The 20,252-nt window shown below is 42.1% G+C and overlaps 1 protein-coding gene and 1 pseudogene across 1 annotated transcript; one reads left to right on the top strand and one right to left on the bottom strand.

The window, feature by feature from the left end:
* The first annotated feature begins 9,351 nt into the window (after nucleotides 1-9,351).
* LOC140459808 (endogenous retrovirus group 3 member 1 Env polyprotein-like) lies at nucleotides 9,352-15,311 on the top strand. Its single transcript, XM_072554338.1, has 2 exons — nucleotides 9,352-10,127; nucleotides 12,432-15,311. The coding sequence occupies exon 2, from the start codon at nucleotides 13,400-13,402 to the stop codon at nucleotides 14,693-14,695; it is 1,296 nt and encodes a 431-aa protein (XP_072410439.1). The 5' UTR covers nucleotides 9,352-10,127; nucleotides 12,432-13,399; the 3' UTR covers nucleotides 14,696-15,311.
* On the bottom strand, nucleotides 11,997-12,795 carry LOC140459811 (heat shock 70 kDa protein-like; annotated as a pseudogene).
* Nucleotides 15,312-20,252: the final 4,941 nt, after the last annotated feature.

The following is a 20,252-nucleotide window of genomic DNA, read 5'->3' as shown; positions in this document are numbered from 1 at the left end:
ATAGTGGATGAGATTTAAGTGTAAATCATGTTTATAATTAACTTTAATCAGCCTTTGAAAGAATATAAATGAATGATGGTGACGAGCCGAAGAGGGAATAAGTGCAAGACTTCCTCCTCTGCAGGCCATTCTACTGAGAAATACAATTTCAATACTTTTACACACCTCTAGCAAGTTTAAGATTAAAATGGAATGTAAGGAAAGGACAAAATAACTTCTCGAATAACCACGTATTACGTCTAGCCATTGTTTTGCTAATGCCATGTTTATTTTATTTTCAATCCAGAAAGAACTGCGAATACTGTAAATCAAGAACAAAACAAAAATTGCTGAAAAAACAAAGAAATTCTGTCAGCATCTGTGAAGACAAATCACAAATGATCCAGTTTTTTAGAGGGTAACTCGATCCAAAATGTTAACTTTGATTCTGTGCAGAGACACTGCCAGACCTGCTCAGCATTTCGAAGTATTTCTGTTTTTGCTCCTTACGTTGTCTTTTCTTTCCTGGTCATTTTCATCGTTTTGAACAGCCTGCGTAACATGATCATTTTGTTGGGCACAGCATTGTGATCCAATTCTGTCATATCACAGTGAAGTACGCAGTGAAAATAAACTACCACATATCTTCTCAATGCTTTGTTATACTCTTTACCTCAACAGGACGTTTGCTCCTGATCAATGCTAAAATTGTTCTTTATAAAAATGTTAAGAAACTGCTCCTGCGATTATCTCATATATTAGAAGTAGCATTATATCCAGGACTATAATTGTTGGCTATGTTAACAGGAAACATAAGCGTGGCAAATATCAACTGCATTGGAGTACTTGATTAATTCGTTGTTACCGTTTAATTTTCTCTGCATAAGTTCATAAGAAGCGGTTTCTCATCACTTTAAAGTGGCTACTCAGCATCTGTTGGTTAATTGTAGAATTATCCTCTAATCTCTTCTGTTTGGGTACAATATTGTTTCTCAACGCCCAAATGAGAAAGGGCTCGAGAAAATTAACAGTTTCAGTGGAAACATTAAAACATACACCGAAATGTGAATTGAATTATTTGATAATGTTTAGATCGTGTATTTGTCCTGTAGAATGAAAAGCACTGCCGATGTTTCCAGTCTTAGAAATGTGATACACACACACACACATATATACACACACTCACACACACACACACACATGTTCGCAAGTGGAATGAAGATTAAATTGTTTTATTAAACTAGAAGACAGAGATGACGGTTGAAGGTGAAAAACTCTGGGAACAGATAATGGCAGAAAGAAACATATTTGGATTAGATCATCGATACAACAGATAAGGTTCTCTGAGTTCCTCGTTTTGGGCTGTCGCACAAATGGGTACGAGTGAATTACGGGCCAGGAAGCTACAAGCTGGAAAGTTGCTGTGTGAACTTGGAGGAAAATGAGTTTTGAGTGACAGGTCCAGGAAGATATCATAGCCTGAAGACTTCTTTACAATGAATGTTTTCCAATGCATGTTTCACTGGAGTTGGGTAGTTTTGTGTTTCTGAACCCCCGGCACTGATCTAGAAAATGGAAATGGATTGCTTGAAGCTGTGGGACTTATATTATATCGCTCCACCTCACCTTCCTTTTTCTCCCAATCCCAATTGGAGACCGCAGGCTGTGGGTTCTCTGCCAGAAACCGCGCTGGTTTGAAAGCACAGAAAACGGTTAACATTTTAGTGATAATGATCGATCATTCTCCCCAGAATTTCCAGCGGAGGCGAGGCTGCTTTCTCTCCGTCATCAAGGAATTACACCGCCCTCATAAATTGGGCTTAGTTTCTTTGGCACATATCAGACTGTGGGGACATGATTGAGACATAAATGATGACAGACATAGATAGGAGACTCAGAATGATTTTTTCCTCATGGTGAATGCATGAATGTCCAGGGGGCTGGCTGAAGTAATGGGGAGAAGATTTGGAGAACATTGATGTTTTTATTCTGGAGAGTGATGGGAATCTGAAGAGCACTTTTTGTATTTGTTATAGATGAAGAAATCATCACAACATTTGAGAAGCGTTTCGGTATTTACATACGATACCGAGGTATTCAAGGCAATGTGCCAAATGCTGGAAACGTTCTTAAAGCAGTTAGGTTGTTATTTTGTTTTTAACTGGTTCACACTCGATTTGCCGAAGCGCTTTCTTCTTTCTCCTGTGTACTCTGAATTCATCCATTTCCGTGGGGAGAGAAACAAGCTGAATGGTTCAGGTTGTGATCAAGGCGAGGGTTCCAAGTAAACAAAGAGAATTATCGGTGAAAGAGCTGAAGAAGTTTACAAAGAAAGGGCTCACTTTACCAAATCAAAGAAAATGCTTATGGAGAAGTAAAGTGTTAACAAACGTGTTTGGCTGAGATGTGGACGGGATGTCAGCAATCCTCAAGGCAAAGCATATACAATCAGTGAGAAACTTAGAAAATATAGAAAAACTTAGAAACTTAGAAAACCAACAGATGAAATATATTTCGAAGTGAGATGAAATTATCTCGCTGCCAATGTCATAGCCGAGTTGTTAAGGCAATCCTTAGGGTTTTCCGTGGATAGCTGTGCATCCTGCCGATCTTGATAATTGTATGTTTTTTAAACAGTTTCTGATGAGTTACTGCTCAAAAACAAATAAGAAAGTTCCCATCATCTTTCAACATTTTCTGATATCTGTTATTTTGTCTCCAATCAGTACGATGCTTTTGAGAAAATACACACCAGTTGTTTGGTTCCAGCAACACTTTCTGGGAATTTGACTCCCCTGTGTCCTCTCTCTCTCTCTCTCCCCCTCAATCTCTCTTGGCTCCTTTCTGTGGATTTCACCTCAGTGGCTTTATTTGACGTTCGGGTGTCCACCGGATTAAATACAGTTTCCCCATCTCAAACTATTCACACGAACACTATATCTTCATGGTCAAGAGCATTTTAAGCTGTGATCAAACGGCGTGATAGAAGAATGGTGAAAAGGAAGATTTTGTTTTGACCATGACACTGGGAGCTTTGAACTTCTCTATCACAGCAAACAGTTGACTAAAAAAAAATTGTTTCTCAGGAAGATTTAGATATGTAGTTCGGACGGCTGAACTGATCAAAGGATATGTAGAGAGAAGAGGAAGATTGAATTGAGTTTGATTATCGTCCATGATCCAGTGGAATTGCAGAACGTGTTGAGTGGCTTATTAATGTTGCTGCGATGAGTCGGAAAGTTTAAAAGAACTACTGCGATAAATAGACATCCAGGGACAACCGGAGAATGTCAGAATTACTGAGAAGGGACCACCTGGGTAAAGACAGAGACTGTCTACAGCTAGAGAATTCGCTATCTGCACTCTACCTGCCCAGATTAGTGATTCAAAGGAAAACCCATCAGCCACCCACATTCTGTCTTTACAGGAAAATAGGTGAGGGAATGGAGTAACGATATGAGACATGGCACAAGGCATAAAAATCACTCACCTTCAACAAGCTGGTTCCACATAGACACTTTTTGGACGATGTTGCAACTTGGTTTGTACGGATCAAGGTTGACCAAGCTGCCAGTTTGTCGATACCTCAGTGAACTCGATATACTCAGAAGCTCTGGATGATAGTTAGAACATAGAACAATACAGCACAGAACAGGCCCTTCGGCCCACGATGTTGTGCCGACCTTCTAACCTAGATTAAGCACCCATCCATGTACCTATCCAAATGCCGCTTAAAGGTCGCCAATGATTCTGACCCTACCACTCCCACGGGCAGCGCATTCCATGCCACCACCACTCTCTGGGTAAAGAACCCACCCCTGACATCTCCCCTATACCTTCCACCCTTCACCTTAAATTTATGTCCCCTTGTAACACTCTGTTGTACCCGGGGAAAAAGTTTCTGACTGTCTACTCTATCTATTCCTCTGATCATCTTATAAACCTCTATCAAGTCACCCCTCATCCTTCGCCGTTCCAACGAGAAAAGGCCGAGAACTCTCAACCTATCCTCGTACGACCTACTCTCCATTCCAGGCAACATCCTGGTAAATCTTCTCTGCACCCTCTCCAAAGCTTCCACATCTTTCCTAAAGTGAGGCGACCAGAACTGCACACAGTACTCCAACTGTGGCCTAACCAAAGTCCTGTACAGCTGCAACATCACTTCACGACTCTTGAATTCAATCCCTCTGCTAATGAACAATAATACTCCATAGGCCTTCTTACAAACTCTATCCACCTGAGTGGCAACCTTCAAAGATCTGTGTACATAGACCCCAAGATCCCTCTGTTCCTCCACCTGACTAAGAACCCTACCATTAACCCTGTATTCCGCATTCATATTTGTTCTTCCAAAACGGACAACCTCACACTTGGCAGGGTTGAACTCCATCTGCCACTCCTCAGCCCAGCTCTGCATCATATCTAAGTCCCTCTGCAGCCGACAACAGCCCTCCTCACTGTCCACAACTACACCTATCTTCGTATCATCTGCAAATTTACTGACCCACCCTTCGACTCCCTCATCTAAGTCATTAATAAAAATTACAAACAGCAGAGGACCCAGAACTGATCCCTGCGGAACTCCACTTGTAACTGGGTTACAGGCTGAATATTTACCATTTACCACCACTCTCTGCCTTCGACCGGTTAGCCAGTTTTCTATCCAATTGGCCAAATTTCCCTCTATCCCATGCCTCCTGACTTTCCGCATAAGCCTACCATGGGGAACCTTATCAAATGCCTTACTAAAATCCATGTACACTACATCCACTGCTCTACCCTCATCCACATGCTTGGTCACCTCCTCGAAGAATTCAATAAGACTTGTAAGGCAAGACCTACCCTTCACAAATCCGTGCTGGCTGTCCCTAATCAAGCAGTGTCTTTCTAGATACTCGTAAATCCTATCCCTCAGTACCCTTTCCATTACTTTGCCTACCACAGAAATAAGACTAACTGGCCTGTAATTCCCGGGGTTATCCCTATTCCCTATTCCCTACTCTCCAGTCCCCTGGTACCACCCCCGTTGCCAGTGAAGACGAGAAGATCATTGCCAACGGTACTGCAATTTCCTCTCTTGCTTCCCACATAATCCTAGGATATATCCCGTCAGGCCCGGGGGACTTGTCTATCCTCAAGTTGTTCAAAATGTCCAACACATCCTCCTTCCTAACAGGTATCTCTTCTAGCTTATCAGTCCGTTTCACACTCTCCTCTTCAACAATACGGTCCCTCTCGTTCGTAAATACTGAAGAGAAGTACTTGTTCAAGACCTCTCCTATCTCTTCCGACTCAATACACAGTCTCCCACTGCTGTCCTTGATCGGACCTACCCTCGTTCTCGTCATTCTCAGGTTTCTCACATACGCATAGAATGCCTTGGGGTTATCCTTGATCCTATCCGCCAAGGATTTTTCATCCCCTCTCTTAGCTCTCCTAATCCCTTTCTTCAGGTCCCTTCTGGTTATCCTGTATCCCTCCACTGCTCTGTCTGAACCCTGTTTCCTCAACCTTATGTAAGCCTCCTTCTTCCTCTTTACTAGACATTCAACCTCCCTCGTCAACCAAGGCTCCCTCACACGACCATTTCTTTCCTGCCTGATCGGTACATACATATCAAGGACACGTCGTATCTGCTCCTTGAAAAAGTTCCACATTTCCACCACATCCTTCCCTGACAGCCTATGCTCCCAACGTATGCTCCTCAGATCCTGTCTTACAGCATCGTAATTTTCCTTCCCCCAATTTTAAAATCTACCTTGTTGTGCGCACCTATCTCTCTCCATAACCAAGGTGAAAGTCACAGAATTGTGGTCACCATCACTAAAATGTTCACCCACTAACAAGCCCACCACTTGTCCCGGTTCATACCGAGTACCAAATCCAATATGGCCTCCCCTCTGGTTGGACACTCTACATACTGCGTTTGAAAAACTTCCTGGACACACTGCACAAACACCGCCCCATCCAATGTACTTGATCTAAAGAGCTTCCAATCAATATTTGGGAAGTTGAAGTCGCCCATGACTACGACCCTGTGGCTTCTGCACCTTTCCAAAATCTGTTTCCCAATCTGTTTCTCCACATCTCTGCTGCTATTGGGGGGCCTATAATAAACACCCAACAAGATGACTGCACCTTTCCTATTTCTGACTTCAGCCCATACTACCTCCAGAGGCAGATCCCCCTCAAACTTCCTTTCTGCAGCCGTTATACCATTTCTAATTAGCAATGCCACCCCCCATTGTGGGAGTAATATCAAGTCCGGCTCTGTCCGTGCTCCTCCTCCTGTTTGTGGTTGTTTCCCTGGTTCCATTTTGCTGACTGCTTGATAGAACGGTGCCCCCGAGCAATGTGTGTCTGTATGTAATTGTCTGATAAAATCACTTCTCCATATCCTTCCTGCATCTGTCAGTCCCAGACATGGCTGAGTGCTTCTTAGATTCTGATGGTGGTGACAGCTGCTTGTTAGGTGGTTTATTTGTGCAGCAGTTTTCTCTGGAGTGAAAATGACGGAGAATCTGTTGTGTTTAAACCCGGAAGAATTTGAATGCAGAGGGATCTACTGATTTTTAATACGCGATTGTCAAGTGAATGAAATTATGATGTACATGGGGATTTCTAATGGTCACTGCCTAGCCAGTGTTGATTAGGCTGCTTTTATAACATTTATTTCTATCGAATTGTTTCATCCTGTTGCACTGAAGGTTTCATTCTGAATAAAGCCTTAATCCCATATGAAGTCAACGTTGGAGAAGAAGACCTCGCTTCTGAGATGGCTGTCGAGCCTTCGAGAATGAGCCACGTGAACCACTGTCATGCACGTGCTGAAGGTGCTCACATGATGTTGACTTTTTGACAATTGTTAGGTTGTAATTATAAACGAACTTTTATGTATGTATGTTTGCAAACACTAGTGCGCATTTATATCGCATTCTGGATATAGTTGAAACCCAACTTGTATTTTCAGGCATATGAAAATTTATCATTGAGGAACATAAAACCAATGCGAAACAGTATTGGAAAAGATGCCAGTTAATTCATCATGATAACAGGAGGAAGTCAGAGAGGTTTAAGGAGTCTTTTACATATACAATTTTAATGTTTTCACAACATTTATTTCTACTGAGCCTTTTAATCCATTTTGAGTTAAAATGGTGAGGAATGTCGCACAGTGGTCTTCACAGCTGCATACAGTACCACGAAACTGTATTTAATTCTAATGTTGGGTTCATGCTTGCCTGTGTGGAGTTTCTTTTTCTCCATATCTGTGTGGGTTTCCCTGGTGTCATCACATAATCCACAGATGGTCAGAGTAGGCAGATCGGCCGTGCTAAATGTCGAGTTATGGGCAGAGTGTGGTGGGGGTCCTGGGTTTGTGTGGGATAATCTTCAGAGGGTCAGTGAATATTCGACGGCCCGACTGGCCTCTGTTTGCATTGCAGAGGTATAATGAAATGTATGATGGCATTACGTTGTCTTCTTTCTCCCCAGTATCAGCTTACAAATGATCGACTTTTCTTTCTTGTATTTTATAAAGTGTGAACGTTCATGTTTTTTTTCCCTCACCGCTATGCTGATTTTATGTCTTGAAAGGACGAATTATAGTTAGACAATTCAAAATGGAACCACACCCGCATCTTACAGTCACTCTTTATCACAATCATGCTGACTCAGGATTCCGTACACTGAAGGCGAAAGCATTACTTACAAGGGAGGGAACCCCTTGATCTGCATATGGCAACTTTTGGAATAATTCATCTGAAATGTCCAAACACTCACACTTTTGTGAAACCATTGAAATGTGGGAATGCGGGGAAGTTACTTCTTTACCCATCCAAGCAAGAAACTCACCATCACAGTCATACTGGGGACAGGCCCTTCACTTCTTCTGATTGTGTGCAGGGAGCTCTCTCAGACATTGAAACTTCAAACACAACAGCCAATTCACATCAGAGAAATACCATTCACTTACTCCATGTGAGGAAAGAGGTTTATTCAGTCACACCGACCACTGAGACACCAGAAAGTTTACAAATAACCACAGCTACATGTTTATGCTTTCTCTTGCTCACCCCAATCAATGCACATTGATCTTTGGATGCTTGCAAAGATGTTCTTAAATCATGCTATATTGAAAGTGTTCTTATTCTAGAAATTAATTGTAATTGTGTCTCTGGAGGACTCGGTTTTAGAAAATCGTTGCACATGTTCAAGTTCGCACCTGAGGGAAACTGTCTCCCTGCACAGTTTATTTACAAGGATGATCTGTTTCTTCAACATTTAATGAACAACAGTCACTTTCTGTATATAAGCATAGAAATTTGAGGCAGTTGACATTTGTTTCCACAATAAACTTACTGAGACCTGTTTCTGGTAATGTCTATAAATATCTTTAGTCTGGTTATCTTTTCCAGCTTTAAAAAATCAACTTTATCTAAAATAGACGATGTATACTGTCTGCATCAAATCTCTGCAATGCAGATTTTTAAACGAGTCTGTATGTACCTCTATCCTCCATCCTTACCTCCAACAAGGGTGAGGGACTCATAGAGAGACTTTGCGATGAAGAATGAAACAATCTGGCCAGCTATCTCTGACGCTTCCTACCCTCCCGTTTTCTCCTGTTGTCTCTGAAATTCCTTTTACCGTAGTTGTGGTACTGCACCATTGTTTAGATTTGCTTCTATTTCTGTTCATGCCCTTTCAGTGCTCACGATATGTCATTGAACTGTTTGCATAGTGTCTACAAGACACAATTTCACTTCATTCTTTCCCTGAGCAGCAGCGGGATCATACTTCAACTTAATGTGCAACCTCATGGCACAACGCAAACACTCAAACATTCTTAACAAGCCAGGGGAGCCAGCCAGCTACCTCCTGCTCTGGGTCTGTATTCACTTGGTCATCCAATCCGTATAGACGCCAGCAACTTCACAAAGGAGAGAATCTGTTCATCTTGTCAGAGTGTGGAAAGATATTTACTCCGTCATCGATTCATGAAGAAACACAGTTGAAGGATTTGTCTGTTGCACTAAGGAATCAATCAGAAACATTGTGTCGTTTAGACCTAAATTATTATACGCTGCTGCAGTAAAATCATTGACATTACGGATTAAATTTTTAAATTCAAATTTGCATCTATCTGACTAAATTTTGGAAATGATCCCACGTCATTGTAAACGCAGACACTCAATAATGCAGAGTGATCATGTGCCAGCAAGTTGTGTGAAAAGGGAAGTTGTGATTCATGTGGATGGATTAAACAACAACGGAATCCACTGAGTGATTGTGAAGGTTAGGTTTTGGATGCTGTGAGAGGTAATTTCGGTTTAAACTTTAAGATGTGCCTGGACCACAGACTGATCTATAATAAAAGACAAAACTTTTGTTTCTTTTCTAAAACATTTTGTATACTCAAAAGTAGAATAGTTTAAATTGTGCAGAATGCTGACAATTTGTGAGCAGAGTAAAAACAAACAGGCCCTTGATTGATGAAACCATTAACACAGGCAGGGAAGAATGAGTCCTTGACTGATAATACTGCAGGGTGAGAGAAACAACTTTGGAGACTCTGAAGACTTTGTGATAAGGGTGCAAATCAAAGAATAATGATGTTTTTAAGAATGTGAACCTCATGGCTCGTTAGAGCCAGGAAGGGGAGGGTCTGGAGGCATTTGTTGCAGACTTTGTGATAAGGGTGTAAATCGAAGAATAATGATGTTTTTAAGAATGTGAACCTCATGGCTTGTTAGAGCCAAGGAGGGGAGGGATTTGTACTGTATATAATGAGAAACTTTGTAAGCCTCAGCGCGCCTTTTACTCAGAAGGCTGCCCGACTCTGCAGACTTGCTAATAAAACTTTGTTTTCCTGAATTTGTCTAGAGCGATTATTAAGAAGCGATTTTCGTTTCTAACAACTTGGGGGCTCGTCGTCCGGGATCAACACTCCGGCCGCGGGGGGAGCTGAGGAAGGACATCGGAGAAGGTGCACCCTGCTGATTTCAGCAGTCCCTGATTCCTTGCTTGTCGCCCCGCGCGGCTTGAGCGAGTGATATCCGGGAGGCTCAGGAAAACAAAGGAGGGGTGTAACCGAGGCAGTGGGGACGGTTAACGATCGAGTAATTTCGGTGCACCGAACCCAGGTAAGAAAAACTTGCGGGGACCGTGTTTCCGGACGCCTGGGGACCTACGGGGTGCCTGTGGATTTTTCTACAGAGACGTAGGACTCAGGTATCTAGAGACCGGGGCTGGCCTGTGAGGGATTTTGCAGAGACCGTGTTTGCGGAGGAACGTGTACCTACGGGGTGCCTGTGATCTGTGTCACAGAGACGTAGGACACAGGAATCCAAAGACCGGGGGTGCCTGCAAAGGAACCTGGGCGATCACGGGACTGAAGGTCCGGGAATTGGCTACATTGTGATAGATTATCACGGGAGAAATACGAAGTCCTCGGAAATGGGAAATAAGGGATCTAAGGCGATTATGGGATGGGCTGGGGTATGTTTTGTTATTTGTAGATAGAATAAGTATAAGTAGCAGGAAATGATCTTGGAAACATATGTTGTAAAATCCATATAAGTGGGAGCTTATAAAAATAATGGGTAAAGATGCTGCTGGGAGTTGTCCACAGACCCATCAACAGTAGCTTTCTTTGGGACAGAATAGTTCAGGGAGAAAATAAGGTGTGTAAAAAAACAGGCAGTATATTTATCACTGGTGATTTTAATTTTCATGTAGATTGGGAAAATCAAGTTGCCTAAGGAAGTCAGAAGGACACTTTTCTAGAATCATATGTTCTACATCCAAATGGGAATCAAGCTATTTTGCGTCTGATAATATATACTGAGGAAGGTTTAATACGTGATCACAAAGTAAAAATAAACTCTAAAGGTTACAGTGACCATAATATGATAGAAGTTAGCATTCATGTTAAGAGTAAGAAACTTGGGTTGAAAACAACTGTGCTATAAACTCGAAGAAGGTAGGCATTGTGCAGAGTTAACTGGAGTGGACTCAGAAAGAAGTTTAATAGAAAAGACAACTAATGAACAACTGCACACTTTTATGAAAATAGTTCATGACTCCCAGTTTCCTCAGTGAGGAAAAATGATTCCAGGAAGGGAATATCAAAGAATGATTAACCAAGGAAAAAAACAGACAGAGTTGAAAGAAAAGTCATAAAAATGGAAAAGATTGTGAGAGAATCAATGTCTGGAAGGTATCAAAAAAAAACTTAAATTTTGCTGCAAACAAAAAAACATTTATGACAGCAACAGACACACAATGCATGAAAATTGGTCCTATCCACTTAATGATTCAAATGGTTAAACAAGCTTTTGGAGAACACAAAGGACATCATCTGAAAATTGGTTGTGCACGGAGAGAAATTGTATTATTGATAGTCACTGCTCGGATGTTATGCATTTTCCACCAAAGATATTTAATTGTGATTACTTTCCCCAATAATTGCATACAAATTAAGTCTGCAAAGGCTGCCAATTGTTATAACACCACCTTCTTGTGGTCTGTATGAAAATAGAATCTCTGTTGTATACTATTTATTATAAGGGAACACTGTTCCAACTACATGACAGAAAGGATAGCTGGCTTGCTTAACTGTAAGTATAACCTGTCTAAACAATAACTTCTCAGGATTAGTGACAACTGACTGAATTTCTGAATCATATGGTGCATTCTTGTAGTGTGCAGAAAACTGAGAAAGAACTCCATTAGCAGCTAAAAGGGTGTAAACTACTCAATGTATAAAACATACAGGAAACAGTTTGCAGAAAAATTCACCATTGACACGTTTAATTGCTACCATTTAAACACCCAAACTTCAGAAATGTAGGCCATCATTTACCTAACTGTGCAAATGTCCAAATCAACTGGGTTTACAGAAGCCCCGAGAAATTCTAAAGGACTGTTGCAATTTCAGGGAGGTGGGGGGATGGAATGGTGGAGAAGAGAGACCAACTGAAAATGATATTACTTTGAAGAGAGTTAAAGTTTCAATCAACCTCTTCAATTGTTGGTCCACCAGAAGGGTCCTTTCTGACTTGTTCTGAGAATGGCCCTTCGGGCATACCTCCCTGGTAAAGTTTGGCAATGATGGGCTTGCATATTTTTTTTCAAATCTTTCAACTGCTGCTCAAAGTCCTCCTTCTCTGCTGTTTGGTTTGCCTCCAGCCAGGAGATGGCCTGGTTACACTTTTCGATGACTTTGTTCTTATCTTCCTCACTGATCTTGCCTTTCGTTTTCTCTTCCTCCACTGAACTCTTCATGTTAAATGCGTACGACTCCAGGGAATTCTTGGCTGTAATTTTCTCACGCTGCATATCATCCTGACCTTTGTACCTCTCCGCTTCCTGCACCATCCTCTCGATCTCCTCCTTACTCAACCTGCCCTTGTTATTGGTGATGGTGATTTTGCTCTCTTTGCCAGTGCTCTTGTCCACAGCAGAGACATTCAAGATGCCATTTGCGTCAATATCAAAGGTGACCTCAATCTGTGGTACACCACGTGGCGCAGGAGGGATCCCACTGAGGTCAAATTTGCCCAAGAGAACTCCGGAGGAAAGGTCTCCTGGCTCACACTCCGCCGCTCGACTTCCTCCTGCATAAGGTGGAGCCCGGAGATTGGGTACTTGTTAAGACCTGGAAGGCCGAAAAGCTCCAGCCGCAGTGGGAAGGACCGTTCCTAGTGCTGTTAACAACTGAAGCAGCTGTTCGGACGAAAGAAAAAGGGTGGGCCCACGCATCGAGGATAAAGGGGCCTGTTCCGCCAGAAGGAGAGAGTACTTGGACATGCGAGCAAGGGGACAAGCCGTTGGTGGTAAAACTGAAAAGACAGCGATAATGAACTCTACTTGGACTGTATTGGTGGGGATATTGATCAGTTTACTCCTGTATGTGGGGGAGGGTGAGGGGAGATGTGACAAATGTCGGACTACGGTGAGGCTTGGGAGTAGGATCTACTCGGGATCATTTATGTCCCATTCCTATGTGGACGATAGGTGTTACGATGTGAGTGCACGCCATGAATGTTGGGAGGATGGGAGACCCTATTATCAGGTATATAATAAAGGATACGGTGGCAAAATCCGTGGATGCCCTATAAATGACCGCTGGGTGTCTATTAGCAAAACTGGGAGGTGGGACCTATCCTCCGTGTTGCTCAGGGAGCAGGTTGACAGAGTCAAGGAGACCAAGATACAGATCACTGATCGGGGGTTGGGGAAGGAGCAAGACCGTTAGGGAACGGTCGTGCTCCCTAAAGTGCCATCCGTATACAAAGAGGTAGAAGGAAAAATTGAACTCCCTGATGTTACACAAAACCTGTTTATTGATCTCACCTCTAGAATAGCCACTGTTTTAAATGTTAGCAATTGCTGGGTTTGTGGGGGGCCGCATATGTCAGAACAATGGCCATGGACTGGTCACAGCTTAGACATATGGGAATTGCTTCAAACCACTTGGACACATGTCAACGAAAGGAAAAGCCAGGGGTGGAGACTGACAAATAGCCCTGAGGGCCAGTTATGTGTTGAAGGAAAGGGGACCGTGGAGGTAGGAATTAGTCCCTGTCAGAGTATATTGGATGCGACCACACGAGTATGGTGGCCTGAGGATATTACTTGGTACATTGCAAACCGAGGTCATCAAAATTGCGTTCCATTACGTACTGATTCCTCCTCTGACGAACTAGGTGCTGATTCTTCCGATGACATGATGAGAGCCTGGGGTGGTGGTTGTCAGGGGAGTCGATGCTGGGATACTCCTGTCCAGACTCTGGCACGGGGCCAGGAGCCCGAATATTGGAATTGTAGTGGTCCTGGTCCTTATGAGGGCGTCCCTGTGGTAAAGGAGCTGTGGGATGACGTTGTGAGGCAGGGAGGGCCTGCTCCAGATGGCCTATTTTGGATATGCGGTAATCAGGCATACTCCACACTGCCCATGGGATGGGCTGGGGTATGCTTCCTGGGTCTAATACGACCGGCGTTCTTCCTATTACCCCGGGAGGAAGGCGATGATTTGGGAGTTAAACTCTTTGACTCCCTCCGTAGGTCGCCAAGGGATATCCAAGTCGGTGATTGGGGGGATGAGTGGCCACCGGCCCGGATTATTGAATACTACGGGCCAGCTACATGGGCACAGGACGGATCATGGGGATACCGTACTCCTATCTATATGTTAAATCGAATTATCAGGCTCCAAGCAGTCGTAGAGGTTATTACTAACCGGACTGCCCTGGCCCTGGAGCTGCTGGCTAAGCAGCAGGATCAGATGATGGCTGCTATATATCAAAACCGTCTTGCCTTGGATTATCTGTTGGCCTCGGAGGGGGGCGTGTGCGGAAAGTTTAACCTGACTAACTGCTGCCTAGAAATTGACGATAATGGTAAAGCGGTTTTGAAAATTTCCGATGAAATTCGGAAATTGGCCCATGTGCCAGTACAATCTTGGCGTCCTCTTAGTGGCATCGGATGGTGGGATGGTCTCCTAGGTGGTAGCTGGTGGCGCACGGCGTTGCTGGTGGTTGGGGGGGGCATGATTCTTCTTCTCGTATTACCCTGCCTAACTCCCTGTATTCAGTTTTTAATTCAGAAAAATATTTCCCGACTCCAGGCAGTGGTGGTTCCACAACATGGGACGCCTGAACTTAAAGTGATGTTGCTGCGAAAGACCAAGGATTTCCCGGGCCCTTGAGGAGGGGGGGCTATCTTGGTCAGGCACATCTTAAAGAAAGAAAAGGGTGGAATTGTGAGAGGTAATTTCGGTTTAAACTTTAAGATGTGCCTGGACCACAGACTGATCTATAATAAAAGACAAAACTTTTGTTTCTTTTCTAAAACATTTTGTATACTCAAAAGTAGAATAGTTTAAATTGTGCAGAATGCTGACAATTTGTGAGCAGAGTAAAAACAAACAGGCCCTTGATTGATGAAACCATTAACACAGGCAGGGAAGAATGAGTCCTTGACTGATAATACTGCAGGGTGAGAGAAACAACTTTGGAGACTCTGAAGACTTTGTGATAAGGGTGCAAATCAAAGAATAATGATGTTTTTAAGAATGTGAACCTCATGGCTCGTTAGAGCCAGGAAGGGGAGGGTCTGGAGGCATTTGTTGCAGACTTTGTGATAAGGGTGTAAATCGAAGAATAATGATGTTTTTAAGAATGTGAACCTCATGGCTTGTTAGAGCCAAGGAGGGGAGGGATTTGTACTGTATATAATGAGAAACTTTGTAAGCCTCAGCGCGCCTTTTACTCAGAAGGCTGCCCGACTCTGCAGACTTGCTAATAAAACTTTGTTTTCCTGAATTTGTCTAGAGCGATTATTAAGAAGCGATTTTCGTTTCTAACAGATGCTGTTAACATCGATCTCCAAAGCATACCATCTGAGAGCTGTTTCTTCTGATGTGCATAAAGACCATTAGTGCAATTACCTATTGGATAAAATTAAAATTATATCAAATTTGTGTTTTACACTTGGTGAATCAATTCTTTGTGATTGCTCTTAGGCCGATTCTATTTTTACCGAACTCTCCATTTCCCCTACGTCATCCACCAAATACGCCAACAGGTATGAGGAGATCATGCAGATTCATTGCCACAAGTATTAGATAACCTAATCAGCTGCTCTCCTGCTTACTTCCCTCATGATATGCCAAGGTGTCTCTGAAACGTTCCTTTTGAACAACACAATCCTACACAATTTTTTATTTTTTCTGCTGTGTTCTGTCATGCTTCTCTGCGCTCATTTTACCGCATTTAGCGCTTTACATGTAGAGTCAACAGAATAAGTGCTCAGCGCTTGCATTCCATTAACAGAAGCAGAATAATGCTCGAGCACAATCTGAAATTTCATGACCCACTGACATGGGATTTTGCAAAGATCGTGTGTTTAGGACTGTGGAGATTGCAACAAGTTAAATTTATTCAAGCTTGTACAACAGAAGTCCAGCTCGGAGAAATTATGAAATTTACAGCTAAAAATAATGCATTTTAACATGTTTGTGTCATATAGATTAAATGCAACGCTGCCATTAATTAAGCAACATTTCATTTACTTTCTTGTCAATTCCAGATTGCTGTTTTCGCATTTCCAACAGAGCCTGTTTCCCTTCTATGTTAACTGTTTTAACCATCTGTCCATCTGATTTCTGTACACACCTGACCGTATTGTGCAATGCTGATGCCTTATGTCACTCGTCATTATTCCCGTTTTATTCCTCAATAGTTTAATTATCGAAACTACATTTACTATTCTTTTAGAAATATCAATTTTGTTGTTATCCATATAGTCTATTGTACCTGCAAGCATATTTTCTACTGCCAGCCATGTTTTACAATAATCCTTTCCTTTCCTTTTATTTCCCCATTTTACTCTCTGCTCTTATCCATACTCGTTTCCAATCACCGCTATTGGCCCTTAGCCATGCGGAATTAAACCAAACCTGACTTAGGGTTTTCTATTTTCCAGTGTGCAAGTAATATTTGAGCTCCAAGTATTATTTTCGTATTTATCGATTTCTTCAACTGTCCTTTAACCACGCCATTGAGTATCAAAGCTCCAATTCAAGTATTAGAAACAATCCCAATGCGAGATATAATCCGAATTCATGTTTTTATTTGGGCACTCAGTCACCATTTCAACACTTTAGCACGGAATACTTGTTTTGGAGAAAGACGTAATCAGTTTTGCTGTCTTTAAAATTATAGTGTGCAATTTTAATGGTGGATTATCAAATCGCCTTCTGAACAATTCACGTCCAATCTGCAATAAATTCTGGAATTGGTACTGAAATTCAGCAGAAAAGTTTCTTAATCAGTACCTTGGCATTGACACATAAACTTGAAAATTCCTTTATCACTGGGTTGATGACAGTTGAGTGATATGATCACACGTTGACAATAACATCCGAAATCATAATGCAGACGATTGTCTTATGATTATCCAGGGACATTGTTCATGCCCCAGCATAACTTTCATGGTGCAGTCTGTTCAATAAGTGCAAAGTGACGAAAAGAATAATTATTAACAAAACAAATGGACAGTGAATAATTTTCATTCATAACAAAATGACGGATCATAAGTCTTTGTGAAGATATTTCTTCCGGTCATGCCCAAAAGCGTTACCCATTGGGGATATTTGATTAAATCAATTAATCTGGTAGTGTCATTTATAAAGATTGCTTACGTCTGTGGGTAAATTAGCGACATCCTCATTGCATCCATCAATATCGTGAAACGTCCTCCGATAATAACCATTCACATGGGCACATCAGAAAATCAGCAAAGTGGCTCCTCTTAAATATGTTGCTTTGTCACCATCATAGTTACGTCGTAGCATCTTAGGTAATGTTAAATTTCAGAAGAATGACAGCAGAATTGGTCATCTAGTCAGGCACCTCAAGAATCTTACAGTGTGGAAGCGGAGTATTTGCCTTATCAATTCCACACGACCTACTTAGAAGGATTCGACACAGATCGCCCCTTTATAATCCAAAATTTTCCACAGTTTATGCGCATAATTGACTGTCCGATTATACAATTTAGCAGGGAAAATCCACACACTTTTGGATTGGCATGGGCAGCCCAAACACATGTAGAGAGAACGTAAAAAATAAACATTTGCAGATGGTTCCTTGTTTTGGAATTTAACAAAGGTCTCTGACACTGTGAGACAGCGGTGGTAACCAGTAAGTTTCCACGTTAGCAGCTTTGCTGCACTGAATAACCAACTAACGTAAGTCATACCTGCATCGGTGTAATGCTTCTTGGATATTCTAGCTCTGTGATTAACAAGCAGACAGGATTTTCCGTGTGCATTTTCTTTCTTAAAAACGTCTTTTAACTTTTGGTGCCTGTTGAGATTATTCCTATGGTAACCGTTGAGATTTGCTTGATAAGGGTAGCATCTACATGTGACTACTCATATTGTCTGTTGCAGGAACTGGATCTATGATTCCATATCCACAATATCAAGGCTATCAACTCGTACTGCAGTCATCAAGATATGGATATACACTACCTTTAATAAAGTTAAAAGCTTGCACGAACTAATTGACAGCATCAAATGTTCTTCAAAAAGATACAATGTAACATGTGCTCCAGCTACCGAGGTAGCTATGGCAGCTGGTTCCCTGGAAACGACAAAAAACGATTAGAATTAAGACAATATCTTTAAGTAATTCTTCGAAAACACCAAACATCGATCCAATTTGAATTCAGTTTATTGACAATCTTAAAAGCCATTTTCACAATCCGATGCTTTGGGGTTATAAGACAGGGGAAAATTGAAACGTTGCGATGAAAACTGCCAAGCTACCAGCATGTAGGAACACTGCCTGAAAATAGCCCTCTCTCAAGGGTACCTTTATCGATAAGTAAACATAGACTGGGACTACCATAATGTTCAGGGTTTTGATGGAGAGGAATTTGTTAAGTGTGTACAAGACAATTTTCTGACTCAATATGTGGATGCATCTACGACAGAAGGTGCAAAACTTGATTGACTCTTGGGAATAAGGCAGGGAAGGCGACTGAGCTGTCATTGGGGGAGCACTTTGGGGCCAGAGACCATAAATCAATTAGGTTTAAAATAAGGATGGAAAAGTATAGACCAGGCCTCAACGTTGACGTTCTAAATTGGAGAAAGACAAATTTTGACAGTATTAGGCAAGAACTTTCGAAAACTGATTGGGGGCAGGGGTTCACAGGTAAAGAGACGTCTGGAAAATGGGAAGACTACAGAAATGAGATAAGGAGAATGCAGAGAAAATATATTCCTGTTAGGGGGAAAGAAACGGATGGCAGGTATAGGAAATGCTGGATGACAAAATTAATTGAATTTTTGATTAACAAAAGGAAGGAAGCATATGCAATGTATAGACATGATAGATCGAGTGAATCGTTAGAACTCTGTACAGGAAGTAGGAGCATACTTAAGAGGGAAACCATGGGGCAAAAAGGGGACAGGCAATAGCTTTGGAAAAGTGAATTAACTAGGGAGAGAATAGGCCCCCTCAAAGATCGACTAGGCGGACTTTGCGCGGAGCTGCAGAAAATGGGGGAGATAATAAATGAGTATTTTGCATCAGTACATACCGTGGAAAAGGATATGGAAGATAGAAGCGATAGGGAAATAGATGTTGACATCTTGCAAAAGGTCCATATTACAGAGGAGGAAGTGCTGGATGTCTTGAAACGAGTTAAGTTGGATAAATCCCCAGGACCTGAGCAGATGTAGCCGAGAACTCTGTAGGAAGCAAGAGAAGTGATTGATGGTCTCTTGTTGAGATATTTGGATTATCGATAGTCACAGGTGAGATGTCGGAAGACTGGAGGCTGCCTATCCTGGTGCCAGAGTTTAAGAAGGGTTGTAAGTACAAGCCAGGGACCTATAGACCAGTGAGCCTGACTTCGGTGGTGGGCAAGTTGCTGGAGGGAATCCTGATGGACAGGATGTACATGAATTTGGAAGTACCTTGTCTATTTATCCTCTCCATGCCCGTCATGATTTTATAAATTTATGTAAGGTCAACCCACGGCATCTGATTCACCAGAGAAAAGAGGCCCAACCTAATTAGCACCTCCCTGTAGCTCAAACCCTCAACTCAGGCAACATTCTTATAAATCTTTTCCGAAAACATTCAAGTTTCACAATATTTTTCCAATAGTAAAGAGAACATAATTGCACACAATATTTCAAAAGTGGCCGAAACAATGTGCTGAATAAGATATGGAAACTGTCAGAAGGTTAGAACTGAGGGAATGTTTCTTTGCCAGATAGTCAGAAATGAATAAGCATCTTACTGTGAGTGTTTCAGTCCTGTGGCAGTGACTTGTCACAGAGTGAGTGTTATAGAATTGTTAAAGAATTACCTGAGCTTACCACAGTCCAATTCTTCCATTCAGAGGTGTTCTACTCCAAATTCCCCATTCATTATTGCCTTATCCCAATTGTCTCATTTACTGTTGTATTGTAACAATCCTCCCATTAGCTGATGTCCTGCTCCAAATTCTCAAATTCAGAAAGCTCGAGCACAATTACTTCATTCAACAATCCCCTGCAACGATTCTCCCTTTCAGTGGTACGCTGCCAGAATCTTTAAGTTTAGATATGGACGAGTTGAAATGAAGAGTGGTTTCGTGCTGTACATCTCCATGACTCTACTTCGGGCTGCCCTGCTTTCCACCAATCCTCACATTCAACAATCCAGCACAAATCCTCCCTCTGGTGAACTGCAAAATTACCC

Source organism: Chiloscyllium punctatum, chromosome 35, assembly GCF_047496795.1.
Source record: "Chiloscyllium punctatum isolate Juve2018m chromosome 35, sChiPun1.3, whole genome shotgun sequence".
NCBI classification, from domain to species: Eukaryota; Metazoa; Chordata; class Chondrichthyes; order Orectolobiformes; family Hemiscylliidae; genus Chiloscyllium; species Chiloscyllium punctatum.
The sequence above is the reverse complement of the archived record's forward strand: the minus strand, read 5'-3'. Positions and strand labels throughout refer to the sequence as shown.